Source organism: Gossypium raimondii, chromosome 4 (assembly GCF_025698545.1).
Source record: "Gossypium raimondii isolate GPD5lz chromosome 4, ASM2569854v1, whole genome shotgun sequence".
Classification (NCBI taxonomy): domain Eukaryota; kingdom Viridiplantae; phylum Streptophyta; class Magnoliopsida; order Malvales; family Malvaceae; genus Gossypium; species Gossypium raimondii.
Genome location: NC_068568.1, coordinates 6357202 through 6379958, shown reverse-complemented (window position 1 = coordinate 6379958; position 22757 = coordinate 6357202). Strand labels below are relative to the sequence as shown.

At 31.6% G+C, this 22757-nt stretch overlaps 1 protein-coding gene and 2 non-coding genes across 5 annotated transcripts; 2 read left to right on the top strand and 1 right to left on the bottom strand.

Annotated features, from left to right (window-relative positions):
- Nucleotides 1-7625: 7625 nt before the first annotated feature.
- On the bottom strand, nucleotides 7626-7706 carry TRNAL-AAG (transfer RNA leucine (anticodon AAG)). The gene has a single exon. It is a non-coding gene; the product is annotated as a tRNA-Leu (tRNA).
- Nucleotides 7707-14097: 6391 nt separating this feature from the next.
- Nucleotides 14098-14178, top strand: TRNAL-AAG (transfer RNA leucine (anticodon AAG)). The gene has a single exon. It is a non-coding gene; the product is annotated as a tRNA-Leu (tRNA).
- Nucleotides 14179-15720: 1542 nt separating this feature from the next.
- LOC105779784 (glycine--tRNA ligase, mitochondrial 1) lies at nucleotides 15721-20116 on the top strand. Of its 3 annotated transcripts, none has more exons than XR_008195055.1 (10): nucleotides 15721-16272; nucleotides 16557-16939; nucleotides 17094-17211; nucleotides 17423-17617; nucleotides 17703-17927; nucleotides 18271-18330; nucleotides 18477-18557; nucleotides 18653-19058; nucleotides 19299-19633; nucleotides 19765-20116. XR_008195055.1 is itself a non-coding variant. In XM_012603703.2 (9 exons), exons 1-9 carry the CDS (start codon nucleotides 15760-15762, stop codon nucleotides 19529-19531), a joined length of 2214 nt encoding a protein of 737 aa, XP_012459157.1. In that variant the 5' UTR covers nucleotides 15721-15759; the 3' UTR covers nucleotides 19532-19747. The 3 variants fall into 3 exon arrangements, 1 of the variants encoding a protein (XP_012459157.1); XR_008195054.1 differs by having other exon boundaries at nucleotides 19751-20116; XM_012603703.2 differs by lacking the exon at nucleotides 19765-20116 and having other exon boundaries at nucleotides 19299-19747.
- The last annotated feature ends 2641 nt before the right edge of the window (nucleotides 20117-22757 follow it).

The window sequence follows — 22757 nt, the reverse complement described above, 5'->3', positions numbered from 1 at the left end:
ACACGGTCCTGTGGCTGATTTGGGGAAATTAGACGATTTTCACACGGCCGTGCCCCTTGGACATACGGGCGTGTGTGTTTGGGAATTAGGGTTTTAGTGATTTGGTGCCACACGGCCATGTGGCTAATTTGGGGATCTAGGGATCATACACGAGCGTGTGTTTTGGACATGCGGCCGTGTTTGGTGGGCACACGGACGTGTAAGACCCTCACACAGTCGTGTCTGTCCTATACTCTATTTTAGCACAAATAAACAGAGAGTTGTACGGCCTATTCACACGGTCATGTCCCTGGCTCACACGACCGTGTGGCCTTAAGCCACCAATTTTGGTTCTGTGTATATTTTTTATCTGAAAACGTGTCTGTCCGACCCTTGACTAGGCTTTAGTGAAGGTAGTTAAGACTCTAATCTGGGCTTCAGCTTATGTGTTATTTGTGATTGTTGTGCGAGATATCTGATTCAGAACCTGATTAGCTTAGTGTGTGCATGCCTATTTCTGTCTGGCTGTCTCTAGATGTGTTCATTGTTTCTATGAGGTTGTAAACATACATGCACTTGCATAAAGAAATTTTTGGGTTAGTTGTGAAGAGAAGGAAGACTGGTTTCTATTTGATCTGGCAGTTTAACTATAATTTATCGGTACAGTGATTTACCGTACTGTACTGCTTGTACGTCAATTTTGCTGCGTATTATTATCCGATCCAACAGTTTAAACTACAACATGTCTGTACAGCGGTTTACCGCAATGTACTGTACTGCATATACGCCAGCCTTACTGTGTATTATTATCTGAGTGGCTTAGTCCACATACATGGTGTGTAAGGTTGGATGGGCCCTTCGAGGTCCTATGTGGTGTGTTTGGTTAGATGAGCTTAAACAGCTCTTTTGGGGTGTTTTGGCTGGATGGGTGAGTTTTTATTAATTGATTGCATTCATACGCATCTTTCTGAGTGACTGGGTGTAAGATTATTTGACTGTATTTTGTCTGATTGAATAACACTTGTGACTGAGTGTCTGTATATGGGTGTGCCTAAATTGTTACGTTCTGTGAGGACGTTGGTTCCAAGTTTACTTTCTGATTCTGTGTATATCTGTAAGTATGTTTCGCTATCAAATTGATATTTGTAATTCTGTTTTTAGTCGTGTGTCGAACTCACACTGAGCTTGTGTAGCTCACCTCTTTAATGTTTTGCCTTTTAGGTACACTTCTGTTTTTTTTAGCTTGGACTCGGTATGCCTTTTGGAATCTACTTCAAAAGTATTTTCATAAATTCCGCATTTATAAATGAACGATTTGAACTGTAAGTTTTATATTGATTACTGTGGTACGAAACGTTGTGTTATACGCACGTAAATGTCCTTTGGACTAAAATTTTTGTAATATGAGGATTTTACGACTAAAAGTTTTATGTAACTTAAATACCATTTGTTTTCTAGTCGGTGAAATTAATTGTTTTTCCTACTATCACTTCGAGATTTGATCTAAACTTCTAGGTCAGGTTTTGGGGCGTTACAATAATTATAAATCTATTCAGTTTTGTACCTATCTTGTTATTCAATTTCAAATATTCAAAATCCTTTCAACTCACCACAAAAACTTTATTCTAGTAGTGAGCAATGTATAATATCATAGAAATGAATTAAATAAATGTTAAACCGTAGGAACACTTATCGAAACTTAAATTATTCGTCATCGATTCTTGCTTCCCCTTTTCTTTCCAGGTTCCCACATCGCCTTTAGCTACGAATATTAATACAACAATGCCTAACATTAAATTCCAGCTCAATTCACAGTCATTCACAATGTCACACGAATTTTGCAATTTATTTAATTTAGTCCCTAAAATTGAAATCAGTATAACTTTTAAATTAAAACTCCAAATTTCAATCCATTTTCATTGCAGTCCATTAGGGACCTCCTATTTCTCATTTCCACATCAAATTTTATAGTTTATTCATTTTAGTCCCTATTGTACAAAACTATAAATTAATTTTACAAATTAGTCATTTTTCATATCTAAGCTTAAAATCTATCAATTTAATACTTAAAACTTCAAGAATCCATCAATGATAACTTTCTAACACTTTAAAAGTTTCAAAAATTAACACACGGGTCAGTTAGATTGAGCTCTCGGGATTTCAAAAACATAAAAATTACAAGAAAATGACTAAATTGCACTAACCAATCAAGCTTCAAAGTCACAAAGCCCTTTGGCCGAAAGTTTTTTTTCTCCTTGGCTATGGAGAACCGGTTTTGTGGAGAAGATGAGAATAGCTTCTTTTTCTTTCCACTCTCTTCTTCTATTTCTTACTTTGTTTTATTTTATTACAATTTTTAACTAATAAAAATTAAACTTCGAAATGAAATTTTATTGCCTCATCTCACCGTCCACTATTATTTAGGTGATATAATCACTATTTTGGTTATTGATTAAATCACTAAATAAGTCCTCCAACCCTTTTACTAACTAAAATTCCATAGTAGTGAATCTTTATAATTTAGTTCATGTAATTGAATTAATCACTAATTTGTCAAAATTATCTATCTAAAATTAAATTCACTTATATGAGATCCCCGCAAATATTTAATAAAAATATTAACAGGCTCAGTTCATGAAAGCAAGATCCCAAAATCGCATTTTTTCGACACCATTGACTTTCAAGTCGTTACATAAGTTGGGATCCATTTTCTCTAGTAGAAATCTAAATTTGTTTTGTAAACTTGCTAAAAAAAATCAATCGATTGATTTAGTAATATAATTGTCTTCATCAGACATGTAAAATTGAAAATTGATCCGATATCTAAATCCAACCAACCATGAATATTATTTCTTCAAATATATATTTATCTAGCCGTTGGAAGTTTTTTCATCACACAAATGATTAGATTAAATTTAATAAAAATTTGATATGGATGATCTATGTGAATTCAAATAATTAAATTTGACAAAGTGATTATTAAAATACAAATATTTTAAAGGCTCGATGGTTTGAGCCATTTTGCACCCAATTGAGATCTTGAACTAACAAAACTAGTCAAATAAGCCCTTAGGCTAACGTTGCCATGTTAGTAAAAATCGATTTCTTTTTAAAATGAAATAACTAAAAGGAAAATTTAATTTTTTTTTACTGGAATGAACCTAGATGTATGGTTGTCCAAGTTTAGTTTCTTTAATATTTATTTAGTATCAATTTCCATAAAATTATGATAATATTTTACAATTCTTACTTTTTATTACAATTTATATATGGGTAAACACCATTAATCACTAAACTATGAGTAGGTTTTCATTTTGGTCACTTAACTAAAAAATGTTACATTTTCGTCACTAACGTTACAATTATTCTCTTTGGTCCCCTAATTGTTAAGTGGCACTTTTTTAATTGGTATAGTAATAACTTTAGTCCTAAGTTTTCAAACTTGTTGTCAAATTGGTTGTAATGACCCAAAATTCACTGGCATCGGGAAAGTATAATATCGGGCCTCCATCTTAGTAAATTAAGTTAAAAAATAATTATTAGAAATATTTACAAGGCTAGTTGTGTGTTTAATTAGGTTTTAGATGGGTGAATTTAGTTTAATTAGGAGTAATTAGCAAAAAGGATTAAATTATAATAGAAGTAAAAGTTTAATTATAGATTAAAGAAAAACTAAAAGGACTACAAAGGCAAATAAGCCAATTGCAAAGATTGAGGTGGTTTAAGTGTAAAATATCAAAGATATTTTATTTGTTAAAATATGTATATTGTATATATTCTTAATAAATAAGTATATAATAAATTAGTTATATTATATTATTATTATATAAAATAAATAAAAATTTTGACAATAGTATGGTGATGATAATATATATGTGTAAAAAGTACATGCATACACTTGTAAAATATATATAATTACTTATTGTTTAAGAAATTATTATTATATTACATTATTATAATATTATATTAACTAAATAATAAACAAAACGTAAAATAAAATAAAGTAAAAGAAAGAAACAGAGAAGAAAAGAAACAGAATAGCATTGGAAAACAGAACAGAGAAAGAAGAAAAAGAAAGAAAAAGGAAAATAGGGTTTTAAAGCTTGGAATTTAATTTGGTAAGTCAAATAAGCCCTTTTACTTAATTTTGATGTTTTAGAAGTTTAAAACAAGGTTTTGATGGAATTAAGTTGATATTTTGTAAGTTCATAGGTTTTCAAGTATAGTTTATGTTGAACAAAAGAGATGAATTAGGGATTTAATTGAATGAATTTTAAGTTAGAATTGATGAAGGGATTAAATTGTAAAAGAAACTATAAGTTTTATGTTTTAGGGACTAAATTGGGGAAATTCGAAATTAGGAACATATGCTGAAATTTTAATAGTTAAATTTGAGTTTGGATGAAATTTGAATAGAAATAGAGTGTGAATTGAATTAGGAAAGTAAGTAAACTTAGTTAAGATTAAATTGGGAATAAGGTAGAATTGATTAGAAATTCAATTATTTATTTTAATTTAATGTTGTAATTAATAGCAAAAATTATTATTATTTTCGTAGCTAACAAAGAACCCGAGGCATCAGCATCAAAAGGAAAGGAGAAAGCTATCGAGGACTAAAACGGGAGATTTATGGTTTGTATTACTATAATTCAAATTATTTATTAGTGAATGCTATATTTAAATTTATATGTATGATAAGTAAAATTAGGTAAGTAATTGAAATGATAATATTGTTTTGAATTAAATGAAGAAAATATATGAGAATTTACAAAGTATATTGATTGGAAAGTAATTAATAGTTTGAATTTGATTGGAAAATGAATTAAAATTATAAAGTGAATAAAGTGAATTAAATTATGAATATGTGAATTGTATATTAAATGGAAAGTGGAAAGTGAATTTAAATTTATTTGTGATTGAAAGTGAAAAAGTGGGACTGAATTGAAAGGTGAATTTGGAAACCCTATTAACTAGTCGGGCTGAGTCGGATATAGTTGGCATGCCATAGGATTGGAAGAGTTCAGGGATACTTCGACCTCGAGTCGATGAGACACTGGGTGTCACTATATTTCTTCGGATAGATTCGATGAGGTACTGGGTACTAACTTTCTTCGGCTTTGCCGATGAGACACTGGGTGTCAACTATTGCTTCGAACTATCCGATGAGGCACTGGGTGCTATTCTGGTGTGTTTGGTTGGATCCGTGTATCCGCCAAAGTCCGAATTTTGTTAATAGGGTAATTAATGAAATGACAAACCGAACGAGTTGATCAAAGAGTTATTGAAATGAAATGAAAAAAAGTTGAATTGTGAATTGAAATGTGACATGAGATTGAGAAATGAACCTAAAATTCATGTTATGTCCAATTTCAAATTGTGGATGTATAATATTAATTGATGAATTATTACTGTTGAAATATGGAGTTTGAATTTAAATTTGTATATATGATTTATGCATTATCTGTTTATTATTGTTATAATTTGAATTATGGTAATACCACTGAGTATAAAATACTCGATTATACATTATTTCGTCTTGCAGTTGATAGAAGTCAAAAATTCCGGTTCAGCACCCAAATCAATCCCGACTTCAGCATAACTTTGGTGATGTATATTTTCTTTTGGCAATGTGGCGTGTACATAGGATGTGTATAAATGTTATTATGTTTTAATATAAATGGTTAAAAATGTTAGTATTATAAGTTTATGAATTATAATGGAAGAAATTTATCTATTTTTATTTAATTAGTAAATTTAAATTGATATTATGTTGATTGAGTTTGATTAGAAGGTATTTAGAATAGAAAATGAGAATGTGACATGAATTGGTTGATTTGATTATATTTGAAAATGATATGGTTTTAAATTGTAGGAGGTTTTATGTAAAATAAGCAAAATGTTGCGAAATTTTTAAAATTAAAAAAAAACGTGAATGAAGTCAATTAGTAAAATATTATATGAATTTATGATTTTATCTTAATATGTTTGATATTTATTTAAGAATTATTGTAAATTATCTGATATGTCCGGTAATACCTCGTAACCCTATTCCGGCGACGGTTTGGGGGTTAGGGGGTGTTACATTGGTCCTGGTTATATATAAAATGATAAGAAAATGAAATTCTTTTTAAAAATTTAGAAAATTATAAAAATTAAAATAAAAGTAAAAAATTAAAAAATAGATAAAGTGAGAAAAAAATCAGGAAAAATTATTTTAAACCCTCCAAAATTTCTCTTTGAATTATCTGTATAGAAATATTTAATACCCATTTTTTGAAAAAAAAAACATAGAAAAATAATTAAACAAAATTATTTGTTCTTTATTTCTTACCTCTTCGATACTTGACATAGCTTTTTTGTTATGAGAAAAGAAAAAAAATCAAACTATAATTTTTCTACAATTTAGATTTTGACAAATAATTTAAATGAATTGAAGTTCTTAGTTGAGTTTGAAAAGGAAAAATTTTGTGGCATATTTTATATTTTTTTTCTTAAAAAAGGGCATCGGAGTCAATTCACAAGCCTTGTAATATTAGTTCTGGATGAAGTTCTTCAGGGGCACGAAACTGATTTGAAGATATTACTAATTTGGTTTCAAGAAACAATAATGAAGAATGTAATTATCGAACTTTTTTTTAGTTTTTTCGCTTCTAAATTGTTATTGGATTACGCTAAATGACAATTTTATTTATTTCTCATACATATTAGTTCTTCAACAACAATATTTTTGAGATTTTATTTTCTAAGATTTTAAATAGAACTTTCCATTTTAAATAATTTTGAGTTTTTTTATATAGAATCAAGGTCAAATTGATGAAAAATATAAAAGTAGAGGACTAAAAATATTACTATACTAAATAAAAAGTGCCACTTAACAGTCAAGTGACCAAAAGAACAAATTTAGAAATTTTAGTGACCAATTTGTAACTTTTTTAGTTAAGTGACCAAAATAAAAACTTACCTATAGCTTAGTGACTAATGGTATACCTTATCCTCTATATATTAATAAATAAATATAAGTGGTTGAAATAAATTTATAATTCAAGAAAAGTGATTGTATCACCGATCATAATTATAGTTATAATCATAATTAATATATTAATAAATAAATTATTAATAAGTAAATATATGATGTTGGAATATATTATTATTTTGTTAGAATAGTTTTTTTATTATAAAAATTTGGACATTGGGTAGTAAATTGGAATAAAAAGAATTTAAATACTAAATTGAACATTAAAATTAAAATCAAAGTACAAAATACTATAACCCTAACCATAATACTAACATTTTTGAAAATCTATTTACAATTAATGGGACAATTGATTCACGAATATAATGTTACGACCGTAATGAGGCGTTTTGGAACATTAAAATCAAATCAAATACAAAATACTATATTAACTCTAACCATAATACTAACATTTTTTGAAAATTTATTTACAACTAATGGGTCGTCGAATGTAACGTTACGACATTTTGAAACTAATTTTAAATTTAAAGTAGAAAAAATAAAGTTGCACGTTATACATGTAAATGTAAAATTGAAATACTGAAAAGTGTGAGAGGAGGTGGGCTGAGTTTGCAGGCCTCATAGGGAATGAGCTCTAAACCAACTTTGTCTGTCTGTAAACACAAAATAGAAATGTTGAGAGTGGGATTTGAACCCACGCCCTTTCGGACCAGAACCTTAATCTGGCGCCTTAGACCAACTCGGCCATCTCAACGCTTCGTTGAATGTTTTGCACTAACTAAGGCCTGTTGAAAAACCAACCACTTGAGTTATGCAGAGTCATCATCATTCTAAATATGCATATATTAATATAATGCTACAAGTAGGATCATTTCCTATAAAAACAACGAGAATAAAGTTACAAATAAATAATTACTATATTTATATATATACCAAAACCATAAACCTTTCACGATATTTGTTTAACTATGCCCAATAAATGTAAAGTTATCAAATTTTTACTTTCAGTTTGTTCACAATGGATCAAGTTATTTACCTTATTTGGTTCAAACTTGATTTATGAAACATTGAATAATGATTTGAAACTAGAATTTAACTCGATACATTTGAAATAATATTTATTAAATAAGAATTTCATAAATGATAATGAACCATGTTTTAAAGCTAAATCTTCACCCATCTGTACTACTGATGCTTGGTAATTGATCCATGAGATTTTCTAGCAATTGCAACCATGCTGGCCACCATTGACGATGAATGAAGGTTGCATTTGTAACACCCCTAACCCGTATCCGATGCCGAAACAGGGTTACAGAGCCTTACCGAACTTATAACTCAATCAATCAAACATTTCGTGTACATTTCTCATTCAAATTGAAAATCATTCATAAGCATTCATATGGTCCCTAATACAAGCCCCCGAGGCCCAAAATAAGCATTAAAAATGGTTCGGGACTAAATCGAGTACTTAAGAAATTTTTAGGAAAACATGTAAAATTTTCAAAAGTACGGGGGACACAGGCCCGTGTGGCCAGGCTGTGTACGCATTCGAAATGGGGCCACACGCCTGTGTCCTTACCCGTGTCCTATCTCGTGTCCAAACTAGAGAGCATACTGACTTAGGTCACACGGCCAGACCGCACGCCCGTGTGTCAGGCCGTGTATCCTTCGAAATGACCTCACACGCCCGTGTGCCAAGCCGTGTGCTAGGCCGTGTGAAGTTACTGACTTGCTTTCTAAAGAAGTTACAGGGGACATACGACCGTGTCACCTGGCCGTGTGTGACACACGGGTAAGACACACGCCTGTGTCTTTGCCTATGTGGACAAAAATAGGCTATTTTCCAAGCCATATTTCTCACCCAAATTGGTACCAACCTACACACATCAATTTGCATATAACCATGGCATAAATAGGCATTCAAAAACCAACCAATATCAAGTTTATAACATGAAATATCCACACATACAACATGATGTTCATAAGTACTTCAATTACCTACATATAATCATGTAATTTATGTATCTCAAACATGCCTAAATGTCCAATACATACATGCATCATTGTGCCTAAATCTTAACATATATATCGCTCATCAATCTCACCCATTTGGCACCCAAATACCAATTGACAAGCAAGGCATTCACATGGCAACCATACACCATAAATAATAAGGCCATTTACACATATATACATCACCAAACATACCAAAATCAAGCAAAATCAAATGGCTAAATACATGACCAAAACATATAGGCTACCATTAGCCAAAATGACCTATAGATGCCATTTAGCCAAAATATATAGTCAAAAGTACCTAAATAACGTTTGATAGTGTGATGAGATCCCTGACGACTTCCAATTCGAATGAGCTTCTGAATAACTATAAAACACAGAAAAATAAACAGAGTAAGCAATTAAACTTAGTAAGTTCGTATAACACAGAATTAAACTTACCATTTAACCACAATTTAGGTAAGTAAGTCAAAGCATAACACAATTCAATTTGACCAAAGCCTATCACATAATCAATAACCAAGTTAGCCATGTAAACCGAGAATCATGTATGAATTTAACAATTATTAAATTCCATGTACATGTAACATCTATACCGTGTATCCGAATAACACATATATACCATTTCCATGAAAATACTTGTACTAGTTTGCATCGAACTTATATAATCTCGTAATAACACTATGCCCATTGAACCATTTAGAATATCGTTAGATACGCGGGTGGTACACACGAGGTGTTCTGAACTGTAATCCGTTAATTCTTTACATGTATGCTCATACGAGCGATAAACGGTAAGCTCCTTTGAGTTGAATATCGGTAAACTCATACTAGCTGAGTATCGGTAAGCTCATAAGAGCTGGAATTGGTAACCCTAATGACATGTCATTTGTATCCTACGAATTCCTAAGGTTCAAACGGGGCTTGGTATTCTTCGTATGTCGTCGGTTATGCATTCGACAATTATACATAATAATTAAACATTTCACATACATATATTTCAATTAAAACATACAAATACGCAATTTAATTACACGAACTTACCTCAAACTCGTATGACGAAAAATGATCGTTTAATTGATAACTTTGTCCTTCCCCCGATCTAATCTCGTACGTTGCTTTTCTTGATCTATATAATAAAATTTAACTTATTTAATCTTTATTCTATTCAATTTAATTCAAAATTCATGTTTTGAAAAAAATACTATTTTGCCCCTATACTTTTGACTTCTTTACAATTTAGTCCCTAGGCTCGTAAAAAATGAACTTTATACAATTTCACCACACCCAAGCCTACTAGAATATCCTATGTGCTCATAGCAGCCCATAAATTTCAGAATTTCACATATTTAACACATACTTTTCATATTTCTCAATTTAATCCCTAGTTGACAATTTCATTAAAACTCATTTAGCAAAAGTTGTTTAACTAACAACAAAGATTCATTTTCTTCCATTAAACTTCAAAACCCTAACATATTCATCAATGACAAATCTTAAACTATTCAAAGGTTTTGCAAATTAGTCCCCTAGTTAGCTAGGTTTAACAACAACGATTCTGAAAACATAAAAATTAATAAAAACGGAACAAAAACGCACCTACATGCAAGGGAGATATGGCTGAATATTTGAAGGTCTCCAATGGTGTTCTCTTTGCTGTAATTTCCGATTAGGAAGATGAATAAGGATGGTAGCCTTTTGTTTTGTTTTATTTTTTTATCATTTATTTACCTAATTACCTAATTACCCTTACTTAACTTTAAAAATTACTCAATTACTAAGCCATGCACACTCACTAACTCATTTAATGGTCTAATTTCCATATAAGGACCTCCACTTTAAAGTTCTATAGCTATTTAACACATTTAGCTAATATAACACAACTTTCGCACTTTACGCGATTTAATCCGTTTTCACAAATTGAGCATACAAACGGCAAACAAAATTTTTATACTATAATACTATCATGTTGTAGATATTAAAATAACATTAAAATAATTTTTTCGACTTCGAATTTATAGTCCCGAAACCACTGTTCTGATTTTACTGAAAACGGGCTGCTACAGAATCAATGTTGATTTTTTATCACATGTTTAGGGGAATGTCTGTCTCCCAATAATTATCAGTTACTTGTTTGGCTTGTCAACGTGTGAGTCCCCTTCTAAAAATTCTTCATGTTCACAAATAACATTGAACTAGATTTGGACTGTGCTACAAGTTTTGCCCTCACACAACCATGAATTATGAGTTTTCCTAATAACCCCACAAACCCCATATTATCAAAATAATTTGTAATACCCTAAAATTATCTTACTTTTTTTTACCTTTTTCATTAATTTTTTTAAAATAAATACAAATAAAATTATGTAATAATCAAAGTAATGTTAATTTTATAATTAATCGTAAATTATTATTTGTATTATTTTATTAAAATATTTTTAATTTTATACAAATAAATGATAATTCATCAAATAATTTAAATTAATATTTAATAAGCAATTTATACGATCATGATGAGAACTCATTAGTGAAAAAGGGGAATATATACTTATTTGGAATGATCGATGTATAACTTGAAAAATTTCAGGTTTCTTCCATTTCTCCATCGATTGGTTCAAGTACAGTTTCCCAACTTATCGGCGGTAAAAGAAGAGAGTGGACATGGTACATGTTGCATAGACCTGTTAACCTTGAAGAAGCAGAGGCAATTCAGTACATCCTAATTATACATAACTATAAGGATGGTGTGCTAGTGTGACATCACGCCTAAAGCTAACAAAACATACTCAGTTTAAAAACTTGGCCATGTTAATCTAAGTCTAAGAAAGCTCGAGGTTATTACAGATTCAAGCCTGAAAAAACTTGAGCCCCAAAAAGTTCAATACTGAGAATATTTGTGCTTGAAAAAATTCCTACTCGAGAAAGCCCAAGTCTGTAAGAATCCAAGTTTGAGGTCAATTTCGCCCAAGCCCGAGATAAATCCAAACCAAAGCCCCAAAATATAAATAAATAATTATTATTTATTTTATAAAAATGTACTAATAAGCATTACATATAAAACTAGCATGGTTCCAACCCACGCTTCGTTGGGTTAATTATTTATTTTTGGCTAAATTATAGAGTAGAAAATTTCAAAATTACAATATTCTAAAAATCCTTGTACTCTTTGTATGTTTAAAATTTAATCTCCATACTTTTATTTTCAAGAATTTAGTCCCTTCACTTTTTGAATTTAAATTTCAAGTCCATTTGTTAACACCACTAAATTTTTCTGTGAAATTGTTGGTGTGATATTTTGAAATTAAAAAAACTCACTTGATATCCATGTAACAAAAAAACATTGTAATGGACCTAAAGTTAACAGAAAATTTTAACAATGTTAACAGTTCTTAAAAATCACATTAGCATTTGAATCAAAATAAAGTATTTAAATTAAGTAATGACGTTATAAAGATGTCGAGGTATCAAATTGTGTCAAAATTAAAGTATAAAGATAAAATCTCAATTTTAAGTGAAGTACAAAGATCAAAGCCGAAATTTAATTATTCTTATACAATATAAAAAAAGTAGAGGGCTAGAGTTGAAATTTAGCCAATATCTTAACATGTAAAAAGGAAAAGACAAGAAAATAGCAATCGAATTTAATTCCTAACCTCATGAAATTTCAATATTTACTTATATAACGCTTTAATATCACTATTCACTTCATTTAAATCTTTAATCACAATATTTATTTCACTTATCAAATTTTAAACTTTTTACAATTTAATTTTCTTCATAGTAATTTCACTAGTCTGCATCTACTCACTTATAAATAAATGAAAAATAAATAACATTTTACTCCTTAGAATTTAATCCTTAGTTTCATAAAATTTATTAATCATTAAATTATCACTTTATCGTTTCTTAGATTACTAACATACCTTTAATTATATATTAACTACTAAATTCAATACGCATATTCAAAATCTTAATCATATCTTATTTAATTATTTCATATTAAATTTTAAATACTAAAATATTCAATTAAAATAAATTAATTTGAATTCAATTAAGTATTTACCTATTTTTCATTAGAAATTAATCTTTCTTAAGCTTTTCATTTACTTTCATCTTCATCTAAGTTGTTTCCATGATTGAAATTATTTCCATAGCACTTTAGAATATGAAATTAAGCTATAGTTTAAGCAAGGGTGAAGTTAGAATAATTTTTAGGGGGCAGATGAAATTTTAATTTTTATAGTCTATATCTTTATAATTTTAAAAGATTAAATTAAATTTTTATAATTTTAGGGGTCAAAGTACAATTTTATCTTTACTAATTTAGAATTTTAAAAAATCTCAAGAGCCTAAATAATAATTTTACATTTTAGGGGGCCGGGTCCCCTACCAGTCCCTAGATTCACTACTGGTTTTAAGGAAAAACTAAAGAAAATTGCATGAGAGATTTTTCTCTCTTTTTCTTTTTCCAATTCTTTCCATTTTAATTTTGTTGCCCAAAGGTGCCGTAGTTCAGCCTTCATTTTGTGTAAAAAATTCTAAGCTTTTTTTTTTTTTTTCAATTTAGTCTATTTATTCCATCATGTAATTAAATTTCAACACTTTTCAACCTTAATTTCCATAAATTTCCACAATTTTCCACCTCATCAGCTAAGAGATTTTAATCCCATCCTTATGTCTCTAAATATCAATTAAATAAGGAAAAATTGCACTTTAGTCCATGTATTTTTCCACTTTATTCAATTTAATTATTAGCCCAAAATTTCAATTCCACCTATTATTTAAAAAATATGATTTAAAATGTCTCGGTTTAAATTCCAGTTGATAAATAACTTGATCCATATATTAGATTGTGAACAAATTGAATAGTAAAATTTGATAACTCTACCTTGGTTGGGTATAGTTAAGTAAATACTGTAAAAGATTTTTGGTTTTGGTGTATATATATATATATAAATTATTTATTTGTGACTTTATTCTCGTTATATTTATAGGAAATGATCCTACTAGTAGCATTGATAATTAATATATGCATATTTAGAATGATGATGAATCTGTATAACTTAATGCTTGGTTTTTCAGCAAGCTTCTGTGGATAAAAAGATTTTAGTGTAAAGTGGTATCGCAATGTTGAGATGGCCGAGTTGGTCTAAGGCGCCAGATTAAGGTTCTGGTCCGAAAGGGCGTGGGTTCAAATCCCACTCTCAACATTTGGTTTTGTATTTTTACAATCAGACGAATATGAGCTTAACAAAGCCCAATCCCAGCTCTATTAATTGCTCTCCATACATAATGCTTTTATTTTTTATTTTTGTATGTAAAAATATATTGGCATCTTACGTTTGCCTGTTGCTTCTACTCTTTTTTCAACACAGCTATAATGCATACAAGTCTTATTAAAAATACCTACACGTCTGTTTTTGCATGTGTAATTGTTATACTTTGCAATAATGTACCGTAAATAATATAAAATTTTGCAATAATGAAGTAAAAAAACCTAACATTCTTTTCATATTTTTATTATTAAAAACAAAATTTTATCTTTATTTATCGAATATTTCTCTTAATTTTCAATTATTAGAATATGAAATTTATTTTTAAAATAAGAAAATAAAAAATAAAACAAAAATATATATACACAAAATCAAATTCGCATACAAAATATAACAATTATACATGCAAATATATATATACATGTATACATTTTATTTTGTAATTTCGACGCCCATGAGATATTTTTTTTATAAGACATGTATGTATTATAGCTGATTTGAAAAAAGAAAAGAAGCAAAAGGCAAACGTAAGACGCGAATATAGCCAATTAATAGATCTGGGATTGGGCTACGTTTGCAGGCCTAAGCCCCTGATAAGGAATGGGCTTTGTTAAGGTTTGAACTAGATTCGGACTGTGCCACAAGTTTTGCCCTTACACAACCATGAATTATGAGTTTTCCTAATAAGCCCATAATTGGTCAATTGGTTGAGATATAATATTATTTTATTAGTACCATTACCGTAACAACTTTCTTCCTTTACTTCTTGATTACTTCTTACGTCACATTGTAATAATTTTTTTGAAACAAAGCTGGGATTTTACCAATGTCTTTAATCTCATTAATCATAATACGACATATTTTTTACTTTATAAATTATAATATTATATTTAAAATAAATATTTGATGTATTTAACAATAATATTAGATCAATAATGGTTTTTTGAATGTCCTTAGTGGCCGTGACATGCTCAATCATCTTTTTATAATTTGGAACTCACCCCTAGAGTGGACGGTTGAAACCGCGTACTATCATTACTACATCCTCTGCCAATTTCACCCCTAGATTTTGAAAATATATTTTTATGCTTCTAAAATTAAAAAAGAAATTTGAATATTTTAGAAAATATTTTGAACCCATTAATTTGTTTCCCCAAATTCAAATCTTTTTTATTAGTATAAATCAAGTTAAAATTATGAATTTAATATTTGTATTTTAATTCCTAGCACAAAGGATAACAATTAGATTATGCTATTAGTCTTATGGTATGATAATATGTTATTGGATAAGACTATGAAAATAGCATAACTTAAACGGTCAGATTGAAATTCCAAAATTAAAAAGTACAAGGATTAAATTAAAATAAAAGGATTATATCCATAATTTTGTATAATGCAGGGATTAGTAGAAACAATTACCCATTATTAATCGAAGCTAAACTAACATAACCTTTTAAAACCCTAGAGGTATTTTAGTTACATTCAGGCGCTTTCCTGACTGGCTGTCGCTTGATTCGCATGCGCTTTCTCATACCTCTCATTTCCTCATCCATTACCTCTGGTCACTATCGCATCATTTCACGCCTCTTAAGCGCCCACTTAACCAAACCCCAACGCTCAACCCTACCTCCCTTTTTCAATTGCCAACCGCCATCGATGGCCGCATCCGAGGAATCTCTCCGGAAAGCTCTGGCCGAAAAGCAGTCAGCTGTCGAAGCGCATGGGAACGCCGTCAGAGCTCTCAAAGCTGCCAAGGCCTCCAAGCCGGAAATCGACGCTGCAATCGAAGCCTTGAACAGCTTGAAGTTGGAGAAATCGTCGATCGAGAAGCAGCTCCAGGCTGCTGTTAGTGGTAGCGATGGTGATGGCGCCCTTAGCAGGGAAGCCTTCCGTCAAGCTGCTGTGAATACTTTGGAACGGCGTTTGTTTTACATCCCGTCTTTCAAGATTTATCGGGGCGTTGCTGGGCTTTATGACTATGGGCCGCCCGGTTGCGCCGTTAAATCCAACGTTCTTGCTTTCTGGCGTCAGGTATGGCATACCATTTGCTCTTGCAATTATATAGATTTTTATTCACTTTTGACTGCAATTCTGAAGAATTAGGACGCATGCAGATGTTTATTGAGTAGGCAAAATATAAATTAAACTTCATTAAAATCGAAGCTGTTTCAAATTCGATTATCAAAGTAAATTAGATCCACTTTGAACATATATGCTTGCTTAGTCGTGTTGATGCAAGTTCATGGTAGAGAATTGTATAATGAACTAAAAACAGTTCTAATTTAGCTTGTTTAAATTGCCTTTTTTCCCCCCAGCATTTTGTCCTCGAAGAGAACATGTTGGAGGTTGACTGTCCCTGTGTGACACCTGAGGTTGTCCTTAAGGCATCTGGTCATGTGGATAAATTTACTGACCTTATGGTTAAGGATGAGAAAACTGGAACCTGCTATCGAGCTGATCACTTGCTGAAGGATTTCTGCAACGAAATGCTTCAAAAAGACCTCACCATAAGTGCAGAGAAGGCTGCTGAGCTTAAGCATGTACTTGCTACATTGGATGATCTATCAGCTGAAGCACTAGGTGCAAAGATCAAAGAGTATGGTATTACTGCTTCAGACACAAAGAATCCTCTCTCCGATCCTTATCCATTCAACTTAATGTTCCAAACATCAATTGGTCCATCTGGTTTGAGCCCTGGGTAATGCTTTTGATTTAGTATGTTTTCAGCATGTAGTTTACTTATTTTGCTGGTGCTAGAGTTAGCTGATTCCGTAATTTTTTTTTTTTTGCTGTAATTATTCATCATAAATGTAGTTGTATCTAAAGAATCATGTGTATTTTTCTTACTGTAGGTATATGCGTCCTGAAACTGCACAAGGAATATTTGTCAATTTTAAAGACTTGTACTATTACAATGGGAACAAGCTTCCCTTTGCTGCTGCGCAAATTGGTCAGGCTTTCCGCAATGAGGTCTTAAAATTTGTCTTTGAATCTAGAAAAGTTTCAAATTAGTCTCTTGTTGAGTTTTTCTTTTTGTTGGGTGTGGGTGTCTCCTGTTACAAGCTGGTGTTTCTTGGATCATTGCTTTTTTGGCTGTTAAGATGCTTGTTCTCATTAATGCACATTTTATCATGTAACAGCAGAGAGATAAAATATATTGATAAAATTTCTATACGTACAGATATCCCCCCGCCAAGGGCTTTTGAGGGTTCGAGAATTCACCCTAGCTGAAATTGAGCACTTTGTTGATCCTGAAGACAAATCTCATCCAAAATACTCTGAAGTTGTTGACTTGGAGTTCCTGATGTTCCCAAGAGAAGAGCAAATGTGTGGTCAATCCGCAAAGAAAATCCGTCTTGGTGATGCTGTTTCAAAGGTTGGCTGAAGCTTGACCATTTAACTTCTTCCCCTGTTAACTTCTCTCTTCCTACCCTTTTGTGATGACACTGTGCTACTTGTAGGGAACTGTCAACAATGAAACCCTTGGCTACTTTATTGGCAGAGTTTATCTCTTCCTAACTCGTCTTGGTATAGACAAAGACCGCTTACGGTTCAGGCAGCATCTTGCAAATGAAATGGCCCATTATGCTGCAGATTGTTGGGATGCTGAGATTGAATGTTCGTATGGTTGGATTGAATGTGTTGGTATTGCAGACAGATCTGCTTATGACTTGCGCGCTCACTCGGTAATATCTTGTTCTATGTCTTCATCTTATCTTTCTTTCCTTTGTCGAGGTGGTCATTTATAAATTATCTTAATATCATAATTTATGAGGGTAAGTTTTTATCCATCTTGGTTATGTTTAGGAGCACCATGTTAAGAATGTGTTCGATGAGGGACAGTGAGAGGGTAACATTGATTTTATAGGAACAAATCTGGTTTTTATCCATCTTAATGTTGTGACTTATTAGCTATATTTAAGCTAGATGAAACACAAAAAAGATGACTACTGTTATACTTCTTTTTTATGCAAATATAGTACACTAAATGGATTTACTCAAGCCGCACCATCTTATTGTTTATGACAGGATAAAAGTGGTGTACCGCTTGTGGCTGCTGAGAAGTTTTCAGAACCAAGAGAAGTGGAGGTATTTTTGTTGATTAACCTTATCATTCTCACATATTAGGCTAATATTAAGATGACTTGACTTATAGATTTGTAATGCAACAAAAGATCCTTAAAGTGCTATTGTGTGAAGTCATAAATAAATTGTCACATTGTTCATATACGCAGAAACTGGTCATAGCTCCTGTGAAGAAAGAACTGGGTCTGGCATTCAAGGGAAGCCAAAAGAATGTTGTTGAAGCTTTGGAGGTAAATGATAAAGTAGATTTTTTTGTCCGTTTAATATTCCATGCTATGCGTTGCCTGCCCATATCACTTTTTGCATGAATTTCTTTTTTGATTAGGCAATGAATGAAAAAGAAGCTCTGGAAATGAAAGCTGCTTTGGAATCTAAAGGGGAGGTGGAATTCTATGTCTGCAGTCTTGGGAAAAATGTGCCCATTAAAAAGAACATGGTCTCAATTTCAAAGGAGAAAAAGAAAGAACATCAGAGAGTTTTTACACCATCTGTAATTGAACCATCCTTCGGAATTGGGCGGATAATTTATTGCCTGTTTGAGCACTCTTTCTACACAAGGCCAAGTAAAGCTGGGGATGAGCAGTTGAATGTTTTCCGGTTTCCTCCCCTTGTGGCACCTATTAAATGTACCGTATTTCCACTGGTTCAAAATCAACAATATGAGGATGTTGCGAAAGTGATTTCAAAATCATTGACGACTGCTGGAATCTCACATAAGATAGACATTACAGGTATTTGATTAAGATGATCTTACTTGCTTGTTCCTACATATATATGCTCTGAATTTTAAGCAGTCATATCATTTATATTCACTTGTTCATAAATTTTTTCCTCACCAGTAACTGTTCTTCTTAAAAAGGGTTCAGGGTGGATTCTGAAAAATTAAGCCACTGTTTATGTATTTGATTTCAACTTATGCACGCAACTATAACGAAGCTCAACTCATCTTTGATCCCTTCTGATATTTACAGGTACCTCAATAGGGAAAAGGTATGCTAGAACAGATGAACTTGGTGTGCCATTTGCCATAACTGTTGATTCAACAAAGGATGTGACAATCCGTGAGAGAGACAGCAAGCTTCAAGTCCGTGTCAGTGTGGAAGAGGCAGCCTTGGTGGTGAAGTCTGTGACTGATGGACTGAGAACATGGGAGGATGTGTGGGAGAAATATCCCCATCACACTTCTGGCTCAGCAGATGATTGAGCCAGTAGAAATTGGAAGGACACATTTGTTGACGTAATAACAAAAAGTATCCCCCAGTTGGAGTTTCTTAAAGTCCTCTTAATGATTTGGATGGAGATTACGGTATTGAACATTTTGTATTCAAAGAATCTGTTGATGTTGTTTCTGAAATTGCTTATTACATATCAGTTACGATACCTATAATAGTCATCACCTCGATATTTGGTGTTCATTTTCTAGGTACTGTGTTGTAGGATTTTCCGTTTGGACAGATGTCTATTGGTGGTTGACTTGAGGAAATGCGTTTGGGTATGGAAGGTCTGAGCATGGCCTGTTGGATGGATCATGAAACCGATTGGGTCTTGCAAGGCAGGCATGTCGGGGTTATCCGAATAAAATTTGAAAATCGAAATAAGGAGGTATAACATGAGTTTGTGATTGAATTTGAATACGTATAGAATAGAACAAGATCCAAGTCTCTAGCGTGAGGGAATCGAAATCAAGTTCGCAAATAATCTAAGCATTAATCTTTTGTTTTTGTCATAGAAACGAAGTTAAAAATTCATTTTATCAAATTTTAATTATTATATTGATTCGATTGAAGAAGTAGCTGTCTTTTTTTGGTGTCGGAAACATTAGGTCAAACATAAATTTAGAAATTGGAAGCATAATAGATAAAATTGTGACGTAAGCCTGAAGTGGAGTGTGTGAAATAGGAATATATACTACCCAGGTTACCCTTCCTCCTACCTTCTTACCCCTCAGCTAACCCACACCAAAATATAAAAAAAAAAAGAAGGAAAAAGACAAGATATCATTGTGGTATAAGAATTATGATGACATTCATTTAAAAAGTTAAAAAATTAATTTTTTTAATGGGAAAGGGAACTCAAAAATGTATTACAAAATTAAGAGAAATTTCCATGCATAGTAAACTCATTGGTATCCACCAATAACAGTGGGGATAAACAACGAGGAGGTATACTACGAATACAGAAGATAGCAGGAAAATTAGCACTCGAGAGACATAAAATTGGGAATTAATTTCCTATCGTGTTAAAAGCATCCGTACACTTATTCCTTTCATGAAAGTTATGTTTCCACATCCTAAAAATCAAAGTAATTAAGAATTTCTTATACTCATCAATTATCGCTTCTTTATCATGCTAAAGCATCAACACACTTGTTCTTTTCATGAATATATACTTTAGCCAGGTAATAGTAAAATTATAGTTTGCCCCTCTCCAAAATACTATAATTTCAACTTAGTCCTTTTCAAAACCTTGAAAATATAAGTCAACACAAGGGTGAAATTCTATTTTAGCACTCATAAAAATTTATAACTTAATCTCGACCCCTTTTAAAAAAATTTTTGACTTCGCCCCTAGCTTCAATGTCCTAAAATTCATAATAGTTAAAAGCATCCTATACTCATCAATCAAATAGATAGCATGTTGGCAAAAAAAAGAAGAAGAAGAAGATAGAAAACATGAGATTAGAAGTATTCTGTTTTGACATAAAGTATTCATAATAGTTAGATCTGCTTCTATCTCAAGGTTAACAATGTTCCTATCCCTCGCAAGCCTAAGTTTTCCTTGGAGGGCCCATACTTCTGCTTCTGCAATAGTCGTAAACAGGATATGCCAGAATGCTCCAATGATCCACTTCCTTTCACGGTCTAATATAATTGCACCCGTTCTTGCTTTTCCCAAATTGCCTATAGAAGATCCATCTGTGTTGAGTTTGAATCATCCTCTTTTTGGGGTTTCTAAGTAACTGGAACAAAGGTGGGTAAGGGTCTTCAAGTAACTAGGGAAGAACGAGTGAAAAATTCTAGCACTATTGTTATTACTTGTGTGACCACATTGCTTTATTGTCTAGTACTTTCAAATGTTGTTGCATTCTTTTAAAGCTAAATTTCCCTTAGTCAAAAAAGGCAGTTTCAGGATCCCATTTTTGTAAACCGAGCCCGTATATATTAAATACAAATACTTATCGAGTTATTATATAGGTGAATTGAATTTTGGATAAGTAATTTAGTTGAATTAAGACATAATTAAGGTTCAAGTGTAACACCCTAGGCAAATCCCATATTGACAAAGTACGAGAGAGACCTGAGTTATATAAAGGAATAACAACACTTAAGTGGTAAGAGGTCTTTTGAAGGTGTATGGGCTCTCCCAAGAATAAAGCCGTAAGGGCCATGTGAGCCCAAAGCGGACAATATCTTATCGGGCTGGGTGTTGACTATGACAAGATGTTTTTTGGGGGTGTATGGGCGCTCCCAAGAACAAAACCGTGAAGGCCATGTGCATCCAAAGTAGATAATATCTTATCGGGCTGGGTATTGGCTATGACATCAAGGACTAAATCGTAAAGTCCAATCACTATAGATTTTTAATTAGAAAAAGGCTTGAGGTGACTATTAAATCAATTAAACTAAGTATTATGTATATTAAAGTAATATTAATTTACTTAATTAACATGTTAATATCATTATAAATAACAAAGTTTAGTGGGAGAAGAGAGAACTTCATCTTCTCCACGGAATTGAAAAAAAAAAAGAGAAAGGGTTTGAGGCCATCAAAGGGTTTTGAAGCTTTAATCAATAAATTGGTTAGTGCAATTTAGTTGGTTTTTTTCTTGTAATTTTTATGTTTTTGAGGTCATGAGAGCTAGATTTAGCTAGCCCATGTACAAATTTGTAAAACTGTTAAAGTTTTGAAATATGCCATTGTTGAGAATTGGAAATTTGAGAGGTTAAATTGATAGATTTTAAGCTTAGATGTGAAAAAAATACTAAATTGTAAAGCTAAATTGATAATTTGGTAACCGCTATAGATTTTTAATTAGAAAAAGGCTTAAGGACTTAAATTGTAATTAACCAAAGGTCCAAAACAACAATTAGACCATGATCAAACATTAAGAAGAGGACGATTTAAGCATGTGACTATTAAATTAATTAAACTAAGTATTATGTATATTAAAGTAAGATTGATTTACTAATTAACATGTTAATATCATTATAAATAGAAAAGTTTAGTGGGAGGAGAGAGAACTTCATATTCTCCACTGAATTGAGAAAAAAAGAGAAAGGGTTTGACACCATTAAAGGGTTTTGAAACTTAATCAATAAATTGGTTAGTGCAATTTAGTCCTTTTTTTGTAATTTTTATGTTTTTGAGGTCATGAGAGCTTGATTTAGCTAGCCCATGTACAAATTTGTAACATTGTTAAAGTTTTGAAA

Excerpts from the sequence above, each read along its gene's own strand:
- LOC105779784 (XM_012603703.2), top strand. The coding sequence starts at position 15,760 with ATGCGCTTTCTCATACCTCTCATTTCCTCATCCATTACCTCTGGTCAC. Across the intron at positions 16,273-16,556 it reads TTCTTGCTTTCTGGCGTCAG|CATTTTGTCCTCGAAGAGAA; the intron begins GTATGGCATACC and ends TTTTCCCCCCAG. Across the intron at positions 18,331-18,476 it reads CAGAACCAAGAGAAGTGGAG|AAACTGGTCATAGCTCCTGT; the intron begins GTATTTTTGTTG and ends TCATATACGCAG.